The 10,406-nt window shown below is 41.5% G+C and overlaps 2 protein-coding genes across 2 annotated transcripts; one reads left to right on the top strand and one right to left on the bottom strand.

Annotated features, from left to right (window-relative positions):
• Window positions 1–1,008: 1,008 nt before the first annotated feature.
• Window positions 1,009–3,658, bottom strand: LOC106921997 (uncharacterized). The gene is made up of 2 exons (XM_088004341.1): window positions 3,020–3,658; window positions 1,009–1,875 (listed from the first exon to the last, which is right to left on the bottom strand). Exons 1-2 carry the CDS (start codon window positions 3,125–3,127, stop codon window positions 1,102–1,104), a joined length of 882 nt encoding a protein of 293 aa, XP_087860467.1. The 5' UTR covers window positions 3,128–3,658; the 3' UTR covers window positions 1,009–1,101.
• A 55-nt stretch (window positions 3,659–3,713) lies between these two features.
• On the top strand, window positions 3,714–8,797 carry LOC106921998 (protein phosphatase 1 regulatory subunit 3E). Its single transcript, XM_014994059.2, has 2 exons — window positions 3,714–3,795; window positions 3,913–8,797. The coding sequence occupies exon 2, from the start codon at window positions 4,176–4,178 to the stop codon at window positions 5,058–5,060; it is 885 nt and encodes a 294-aa protein (XP_014849545.1). The 5' UTR covers window positions 3,714–3,795; window positions 3,913–4,175; the 3' UTR covers window positions 5,061–8,797.
• The last annotated feature ends 1,609 nt before the right edge of the window (window positions 8,798–10,406 follow it).

Below are 10,406 nucleotides of genomic sequence, written 5' to 3'. Positions count from 1 at the left end.
TCATTAATCATATGTAGAAATGCTTTGCACACATTGATAGATTGAAGACTACAACTTAACAGTTGACCGGTTGTTAATTTATTGCTCTGTGTTAACTCCTCTTTTAAGATGAATATTATTTATTGGCATTCTATTTGGAAATCAAAGCACCAGAGTCGTGCTTTCCAATATGTCCTTAAAAAAAACATTCCTTATTGATTTTATTTAATAATTTCTTTCTAGAAAACTACATTTTTGGTAGTGGATTTGTATGAATTTGACTATTTGAATTGAATTGTTGAAATAAAATGAAGTTCAACTGTGACAATAGCCTGAGTTATAGAAATAAACCTTTGGCAAGTTAGATTAAAATAATGTAATGTTCCAGAATTTAGAAAATATCTTAAATCAGTCGCAGTTGAACAGTTGTCACTGTCGGCTCTCGGAGGCTAATTTAGACCATTTTCTTCCTGTTGATTATTGCTTGTAGTAGATATTAAGGATATGAAAAGCAGCAAACATATTGCTTTCCTCCTACAGCTTCATCAGCAGCAGCTGTCTAACTGTTAATGGTGCTAGATGGTTCTTAAGGAAGCAAATGTGGATGACCTATTCAATCCGAAAAAACATTTTTATAGTTATTGATCTAATTTACTAGTCTTGAGAGGCACAAACTGTAAAAATGAGTATTATTCTAATGCCTTTAAAATGGCAAACAATTAAATTTAGTGCATAATATTTCCTCGGTGTACTTAAATATATATATATGCTATCATTAACCTTAATTCCCTCTGCAGCTCATCTTCAACTCTCAACACAACTTAAAATAGCATTATATTCCACTGCACTGGGACAGCAGATATTGTGCTCCGCTCACCAGACACATTGGTGGTTTCAGATTGCATTTAACGCCTAAATAGGTATGAAATATAATAGCTGTGCACACAAAATTCATTATAACCAACAGAAACAGTCAGTGTGGAGCCATCGGAAGCACTGAAAAAGGACCGTCGGTGTATAATAAAACACTTAAACTTTCCATGCATTTATTTGATTGAATTTAACCGTCAGTGATGAGACGTTTGTTTCAAAAGCCTCACGCAACACACAAAGTTCTTATTCCTAGATGAGCAGACTCTTGGCAGGCACCAGGGGTTGAATCATGCCTCGTGGCATGTTCTTCCCCAGAGAGTACACCGTGGGATGCAATGTGTCCATTCTGGGAGATATGGATGATTTCCTCCTGTTTGGGACAGAAACACAACCACTGAGGGACAAGTTGGGGCTTTGCTGGCGTTGCTGATGGCTGTCATTTGAGGAAGAGGAGGAAACGGGACGCTCTAAGTTAGCCGTAGCATTCAGTCCTGTCCGAGTTGCTTTGATCCCCTTCTCGAGCCTGCAAAGACTTTTTGCATCTGCCGTCTTCTTGCCTTTGTTGTCTTTCTGGAGTGAACTGATGGGAGGTAAAAATTTGAAGTTTTTGATGGGAACCATTGTGACGTCGTGCCTAACAGTGTGCTTCTGAGCTTTCGAGGATTTGCTCTCTGGCGGAGAAGATTGTGAGGTGTGGCGAAGCACTGGACTTGTCTCTCGTGCCACCCATTTCTTCTCCGAGGAACCCGGTACAGATTTCTGAGTGGCACTGTGGCGAGGTGACGTTGCTTGATCTTGAGGTCCTAGTTGATGGTTCGGCGATGCGGCTTCCTTTACGTTAGGCTGGCCCGTATTCGGCTTGCAGTGCTGCTCCATCAGGCTGGCTGTGCTGCCTACTTTAGGGGGCGTTCGGTTGGTCCCCGAAGTGGCCAGGCTTTCAGCCTCCTTTTGCTTTGCCATGTCCTGGCCCTTCTGATTCATCATTACGCAGCACAAAGGAGAGACTCTGTCCCAACCGTGGACCTGTTGTAAAACCAGATTTGAGATTAAACTGAGCAATAGTTTTATGTCTAGACATAAAACCTATGAAATAAATTACTCCAACGAAAAGAAATGATGTATGAAACTTTTCAAAGCACGAGTGTTGCCAAGTGAAGGTTTTAATAGTGTAAATGCATTTTGGTCATTTTAATAATTTCCTGTAACCCCTTGGCCCTCTCCTATTTAAATAATAACTTATAGTTAAATATAAATATCCATATCTTTCAAAGGTGCATACATGTATTTCTATCTTTGATCTAATAATGCAAGCAATGGACAATTATTGATTTATATATTTATCTAAAATGCGCAGGGGATAACAACTAGGGATTCACTAATTGTTCACCAGATGAAGTGAAAATGTCAACCAGGTTTAGTTAAAAATTGTATTATTTATTTTTTGGAGATACACAAGTCAGACTATCACTTAGATTTTTTTTTTTATTTCTCTAGCCGATTTAGATTATGACAGATTCTCCAGGACTAAAGCAGATAAACAAGAAAAATAAGATCTTGGCTCGAGGTATGTAATCTGACAAAGTATTTTAAAAAATAATTGAAAGAATTACAAAATTACATCTGCAGCGTTTTGAGCACAACCACTGGCAGAAAATCCCCTTTCAGCCCTCTGGCTTTCATTAGTCTTGAGGAAGTGTTTAAGTGGTTTGAAAAGAAAGTACACCAAGCAGTAAGTACACAAAAAAAGCCACAGACCTGTAAAGGACTGGTGTTAGTGTTGGAAAATTATCAGGCCAAACTTTGGAACTTAATCCAGGGGAGAGGTTGTTAAAAGGCTTGAAGCATAGCTGGAGTTTCAAAAAAACTAATAAATAACTAAGAAATCTGCTGATGCTCAGCAACTGAAAACTGGCTATTTTAAGGTTTAACCAACCTGATGTGAGAGAAGTCACGCTTAAGTGTGGAAAGTCAATAAAACAAAATAAAATGTGATAAATCTTTTAACATAGATTCAGATTGGTTTGGGTAACCTTTTTTCTCAGAAACTGTAATTTGAAAGTCAAGGTATCATTATGTCATAGTTTGAAGAATTTAGATGTGACAAGCAGAAGGACAGGGGACATGCATTTTCACAAATATACTCTTTAAAAGCATAAAGATTACTTACAGCATGTTCCCAACCGGGGTAACAATGCCACTCATGTGGTTCTAGGTCTCTCATGAAGCTCTGCTCGCTAATATCTAGGAGGGCATCGATATGTTTCCTCTCTGGCATCTCCAAAAGCTTTGACTCCAAGTCTTCTATGTCTATTGCTGCCTTGTCATATTTGTGTTGCTCCTCCTCGTCATTGTTAACTTGTGGTGCGTCTTAGGAGTTGATATGCGATATGTATAATCAAGTGCTGTTTCGGTTAACACAAGATACAATTCCAAAGCTTTTACTAACCAAACTCACCAAAAACACTCACACTGACTCCTTTTAACATTTTGAGTGCGTCAGTCCACTAACCTCTCAGAATAGCATGCCGTTACTAGATGTGTTTACTCCTGAACTGCAGCGGAGGAAGTTGTGAATGCCTTCAGAGAGCAGCGGTGTCGTCGTCATGGTAACGGGGAGAGCGTGACGTTGGGACCACTACACCGACAGCATGTGGGGGGTGAATGTCAGGCGGCAGGCTAATCAAACAGTTCAATTAAATACAAAACTAATTGTATGAGTTTGGATTTACACATGCGTCGGAAACTCTCGAACAGAGCAGAAAGCTCCTTTAGATGTGAATAATATATTTTTGAACTGCGTATGTGTTTGGGCGGAGCTGCGTTTAATAACGGGGAAGTTAACAGGTTTTGTTGCTTCAGAAGGAGGAAACCATTTTGGTCAGTTGATACGTGAACTTCTGCACGTAGGCTGTCGTGTACGTCAGTACGCTCAATTCATGCAAGGTAGCTCTCTGAAAGGAATGCTAGCTTACTTCTTTAAAATGCAAGTGGCTGTTACTGACGATTTTTACTCGCTCTTCCTCTCTCTCTTTCTCTCTGTTTCTGCTTTTCATTGAGCAGAACGTGAGCTCGAGTTGCCGTCTCCCCGCAGCTGCAGTCCAGCTCTCAGCTGCGGAACAACAATCGCTCGGTTAATTGGTCCAGAGCTGCGGAGTGTCAGCGTCTGACGCAACAGGAGCACCTATCCGCGAGGGGGACACTGATACCTGAGCACTGTATGTCTTGACTCGCCGGGTGTACTTCATCACGACCAGCTCGGTTCTGCAGTGCAGGTCGCCCTGGCGCTCAAGCAAAGCCCCAGTGTGTGCGTCCCATCCGTGGAAATGCTGCCTCCGAAGAACTGCCTCCCGAGGAACTACAGCTGCATCGCGGGGCTCTTCGGAAGCCTGACCGCGGCCAACCCGAGACTGGAGGATGGAGAGGAGTGTGATGTGATGAACGGCTCGTGTGAACCCATGGAGGACCCGGTGGTGGACGAGAGGCCACGGGGCAGGGAGATTTTTCTCAAGACCCCGCAGAGCCCGAATCTCCGCCGCAGGTGCAAATCGCTCCCTACGCCTATGGAGAGAGCGAAGTTGGAGATCGCACGCAGCAGAAGTCCGACCAGTCAGAAAAAGGTGCGCTTCGCTGACTCCCTGGGCTTGGAGCTCATCAGTGTGAAGCACTTCGACGATGCGGACGACCCGGAGGTGCCGGAGCGCATTTTGGCGAAGCTGCCCAAGGCGACGCTCCATCACCTGGACACAAAGTTCCCCCGGGCTCCCGCGCAGTCCGTGTTCATGGAGCTGCAGTTCACAAACCCAGGCACGCTACCTGACTTCGAGCAGAAAGTCAGAGAGGTGAAGGTGCTGCTGGAGACGGTGCAAACGGACGACTTCACCCTCTCCGGCTTTGTGCGCGTCTTGAATCTGGCCTTTGAGAAGAGCGTCTCTTTGCGCTATTCCCTGAACAACTGGATAACCTTCATGGACAGCTTGGCCACCTACGTTCCAGACTCGAGCGACGGCGTCACTGACAAGTTCAGCTTCAAGATTGTCATGCCCACCTACTTAGATAACGGGGGCACCTTGCAGTTCGCCATTAAATACTGTGTCGGCGGACACGAATTCTGGGACAATAACAACGGGAACAACTACAAGGTGCGTCGCCATCGGCTAAAGATGTCGCCACCTCGGGAGTGGGAAAATGGTTGGATCCACTTTATCTGAGTGATGGGGCTCCGATTTTACGCACCCGATTAAGTGCGTTATCTGCGCGTAATGATCTCCGGGTAGACCTTAATGTAACGACTGTAGCCTGTTAAATGTTTGGATTCATTTCTTCTGTCATAATCAGCCACTAACATGCTGTGACAGAAAATATTGACCCATGCTATTTCCAAACAGCTGCCCTGTTGTGATGACATTACATTGACTGGTTGAGCCTGACAGGGGCCCAGCAGGAGGGGCGGGGATGCAGTCTGATATATATATATATATTTTTTTTTTTTTTTGCCTTGATGTCAGGGCTCGGTGAAGCTTGGTGCCCTTTGGGGGACGGGGTTGGGGGGTGTCATGCTCAAATGATGTAATATGCCACGGAAAACGCCAGCTTCAGGCTTTACTACTCACGTCAGGAGAGGTTGTAACATTTAGCTGCTTCGATTTTGCATTTTTGTGTAGCGTGCTTATAGATTTAACGGTAAACAGAAAGCCTTACTGCATAGCTGTCTGGGTCCGGAGTCCCTCAGTGATCTCCTGCAGTCTTTGGACACCTCTGCTGAAACGGGGGACAAAATCTAAATTAAATAATTTAACGTATATTAGATAAACATCAGAGATATTAATATGAAAAAGATATTTTATGTACTAAATAATAATTTCCTATGAGATTCTATCAAAAAAAAGCCTTATTCTATTTGAAATATATGTTATTTTTGTGCAATATTGTCACCCTTTTGGAGAAAACTAACTATTAAATAGTTATCAAGCGATGTATCCAGCCAGCATTTGTCTTTGGTCGCCATGTGAATCTTACTGTGGCTGGTTTGGAAACTAAAGACTTTAAAGTTTTATTTGTGACTCTTTGAGGCCTTTTAGCTCAAACATTCTCAAAGTACAAAGATAAGAATACCAATCCTACTGGGGTTTTTTTTTTAAGATGACCTTGATATAGTTACCATATTTAATCACAACTCTTATTACAGCCCCCCTCCACCCCCCAGATAGTAAATGGTACAGTTATTGCACAAGCCTAGTTTTAAGTGGACCCTAGTGTACAATTGGCTACTTGTCTGGAACCTAAGATGAGAACCATGAAGGCATTTAGCTGGATTTCCAATTATTATTAGGAAAACTATTTCAATTTTAGAAATCCATCTAGGACCCATATGGATGCATCAACGCTGTAGACAATCCCATTTGGGACCCATTATTCAGCACAGGTCCTTCTTGAATGTGCTCCACATGTGAATGCTGGCTGGGTTGGGGGGTGAGGCGGGACGTTAGTTGGGTTGTAATAATTTGCCTTCATGTTATTTTAATCTGTAGCATTAATTCGATATTATTTCCAGACAACAAAACAGTGCAATTCTTTTAATAGGGTTGTGTTTATACACGATGGGAACCACTTCTTCTTACATTGCTGTCTTGAAAAATGTTTCTTCCCACCGACTGCGCTGCTCCGACATGGTTGTTCTTCTAATCAGGAAAACGTATGCAGAGGCCGTGTGAGCAGTTAAGTTTACCTCACTTTATTTACATACTTCCTCCTCTTCAGGTCAGCGGTGGCGATGGAGCAGATGGTATTTATAGTAATTATTTTTACATTCAAACAAAAGCGTTTTATTGTATATTCACAGATGGAAATATTTTAGATTCTCGATTGCACTGTTCGCGTTGTTTCCACAAGGCAGTTTTGTCTGTGGAAACAGACAAAACAGCCTGCTTTTAAACAGCTTCTGCTGCTGTAAAGGTACTCGATAGTCATCACTTTGCAAGGACGCTGTCCCTTTGCACTTCACAGGAATGACCAAACAATGTCAGCCGTTATTTATTTCTGCAGCTCGTCTCACCGCTTGTTTTTCATGCCGTAGTCACGGATTCATCTGATCCATGCCGTGGGTTTGTTTCCAACATAAATTGGACCTGCAGATATATATTTTTTATTGAATTCTTTTTAACTTGGTCCCCTGTGCATGGTGTGCACAACAGCTTGTAAATAAACTTGAATGCAGATACCCACTTTGCTCTTTCCTCTGGAATGATAATGCTTGAAACAACAGGAAGCAGAGGAGGAGGAGGAACACTCGGCGTGCTTTTAATTCCAGTCCTCTGAGTGTAGTCTGAACATCACCTTGGCCTTTATTCACATCCCCCGGGGCCTCAGAGGAAAGTTTTTCCACTGGAAGAGCCCGGAATGTGGATGAAGGCTATTCCTGTAACCACTTAGCTTGGGGTTTGGAGCTGTTCCCACTATGAATCCGTCGGTGGTGTTGGTCTTCAACTTTTGACACATGTCAGCACCCAAAGACTGAGGCTAATAATTGGCTCTGATGAGGTGCGAGGGAGACTCAGTGACATTTGCTACCACACATCTTTATTATGTACATAGCTGCAAATTGCTGTGGATATAAAAGGTCTAGTCATGCCAGATTCTGTTATGCATTGTTGAAAACAACGCGTTGTCCGCCTATGTGTACTCGTTGGTCAAGCGGTGTAATATCTCACCTTTGATTTTCAAAGGTGAGATAACAAATAGATAGAAACACCAAATATATATATATATCCCAGCCAACAAAAAGTGAATTTCTTACATCGAAGACTTTCACCGCCACCTGATCGGATTTTCTATGTTAGAAAAATCTGATGAGGCTTCTTAACTTGAATGACTTTTCACATTCTCCTTTCTCGTGGTACTAAATTGTAATAAACGTGCACAAGTCAGTTTTAGCTCGATGTTGTTCTCGGTGCATCCCGATCATAAAGTCAACAAAAGGGCCTGAGGTTTCATTAGACACTCACCTGTATGTAAACATCATAATTTGCATCAAAACACAGAAATATGTTACCGTGTATGTAATTGTGTCCGTGTTTCACGCTGAATGTCTTCCTATTGGTGTTCTGTGTATTTTTGAAGCATTTCCAATCCTTATTGGTGCAAATGGTTCAGTCATTCAATGCTGCAAAATTATAGGAAGTTCTCTCAGTCAATTAACACACAAGTCTAATTGTAGAGCTGGAACATGTTATTATGTTTAGTCTTGCAGTAATTGTGGATGTCGGTTGGATTTGCTTGATTTTTACCCTGATATTAGCCAGAATTTGAGTCACACATCTGGGGAAAAAAAAAAAAAAAAAAAAGGCATGTGCACTTTGTTTCGATGCAAACTGCTCACTGTGTGAGTGATTCGTATCACGGTTGATGGGGGACGCAAGTGAGGAAAGATTGTAGACTTTATGAACTCTGGACAGCAGCTGGGGACATGTAAAGCCTGAATAGGAAATGTCAGATGCACTTTGGTGCTCGATAGCTTTTTGCATGAATGGCTCATGATTGTAGCTAATACTGAGCAGTCGAAGCAGGTCGAATGCAGGCAGAGGAGGAAAAGGGATGTGTATTTGTCTCTGAAAGTTTCTCCTTGGAAATATTTTCCAGCTTTTAGCACATTGTGCTGCTCTTGTGTCTCAGTCTGTCTAATGTATTATAACTTGATGACACTGGTATTTTTTTATTATTATTATTATTATTATTATTATTATTATTATTTATCTTCTTTTATTTGCATCTTTTCAGAACTATTTGTTTTAACATCTACACTGTGAGTTCCGTGTCCTTTATTCTGTGAAAGTTCTTCTATGTTTGCACGTTAAGCAGAAACGTACTGTCATGTTTACGTTTAGCTTGTAATGTAATTCCATACTTTGTTAAATTAATGCTTAATAAAAGCTTTTGTGATGGAAAACAATCTTTCTCTGTCTTTTGAGCTCACGGCCACCCAACTAGAAGTGTAAAAATATTTCTCGGTTCTTCGAAGTGACTGTATTCCCAAGTAGTTTCAGTAGCAGGTCAGTCAGACATCTCATTTCAGTAGACCTGCCATTGGCCGCCACTCTTGAAGCAGATCTCTGCACCGGGCTTCAGCACGACGCCATTATGAACCTGCCTAAGGACATGTCCTTGAATTGATTTCTGCTCTGACACCGCTCCTCTGTTTACAGGAAGGGGCGCTCGAATCAGGAGAAAGTGCAGGAGAAGGAGCCAAAAAATGTGAGGCATTTCAGAAAAAAGAAAAAAAAACAAATGTATCTTGTGTGATAAAGACTAATAGTACAGTTCTTTAACTAGAGAATTAAGAAAGGTGCATTTTATTTTTTCTTGAATTATTTTAACGTTTATAAAGGTTATGTTGACAGAAGATGACGCCTCTGTTTATGAAACGCAGAAGTACACGGTCAACCTTTATTTCTCGCTACCGGTTCATGTGCACACACGTGCATCAACAGCATTTCTTATCGTATATTTAAATTCTTCCTATGCAGACCTTTCTTCTTTATAGTCACACAGAGCTTAACACTCTGAGGTAAACATTGGATTCACTGTCTTGCACTGAGGACACGACATGTGGATGGATGGAGTTCAAAGCGCTGGCCATGCAGTTAAAGAACTCCCGCTGGTCCATTGAAAACACGGCCATATTGGATCTAACGTGAAGGATCCACACATTTTATTCTGACATACATGTTTTTCTTGATCTGTTTTGGCAGTAACATATTTACAAATCCTCTATTTTTGGCAAATTAGGCCAGTTACTTAAAATATGCAAATTATAACTTGAGAAGATCATATAGCAAACCCCACTCAAGAGTTTTAGGAAGTAGGCCCATATTTCTAAAGGGAAAAATGCTTTTAGGGGGATCTTGAAAAACATTCCGGTCAAAAACTGTAAGACATAATAATTGAAGTGAACGAAAACAAAAACTGTTTAAACTTAAATGAGAAGTAAATGTTTAACTTTTTGGATTGACTTGCAAAAATAATCTTACTCTTGGATTATATTTTATGTCTTGAGATGCACCTGTGCACCCTCCAGAGTTAATCATGCAGAAGGTAAAATAGCAAACACCTTTTGCAAAAAGGAAAGTATTTCAATTAGTTTGAGTTGGCCTTGCTGAGCACCTGTAAAATTAACCAAGAATAATTGCATTACTGTTTGCGTTTATGCAACAGTTCAAGTCTGTGTGTGTTGCACCTGGGTTTCTGGAGTCATATTTAGAACATGGTGGTTAACATGTTAATCTGTTTGTTAACCAGCAGAGTGCCGTCACTGAGCGGTCTTGGCTCACGGTCAAAGGAAGCTGAGTGACGGTAGCATTGAAGGCTTCCTGACAGTTGGTGAGTGCTCTGCGTAGCAGCTTAATCCTTTCAGCAACCAGTGAATGTGGATCCATATGGCTAGTCAATGAAAACCTGCTGTGAAGCTAATTTGATTCTATGATTGGACCTACACAGCAGCTTGCTCAGTCAATCTTGTGATTCCCCAGGATAACGATAAATGTAGATCCATCCAGTCTCAC

This window comes from Poecilia mexicana, unplaced genomic scaffold (genome assembly GCF_051168715.1).
Source record: "Poecilia mexicana isolate PSO_F unplaced genomic scaffold, ASM5116871v1 scaffold_3, whole genome shotgun sequence".
In the NCBI taxonomy this organism is placed as follows: domain Eukaryota; kingdom Metazoa; phylum Chordata; class Actinopteri; order Cyprinodontiformes; family Poeciliidae; genus Poecilia; species Poecilia mexicana.
Note: the sequence above shows the minus strand (reverse complement) of the source record. Positions and strands in the feature narration are given on the sequence as shown.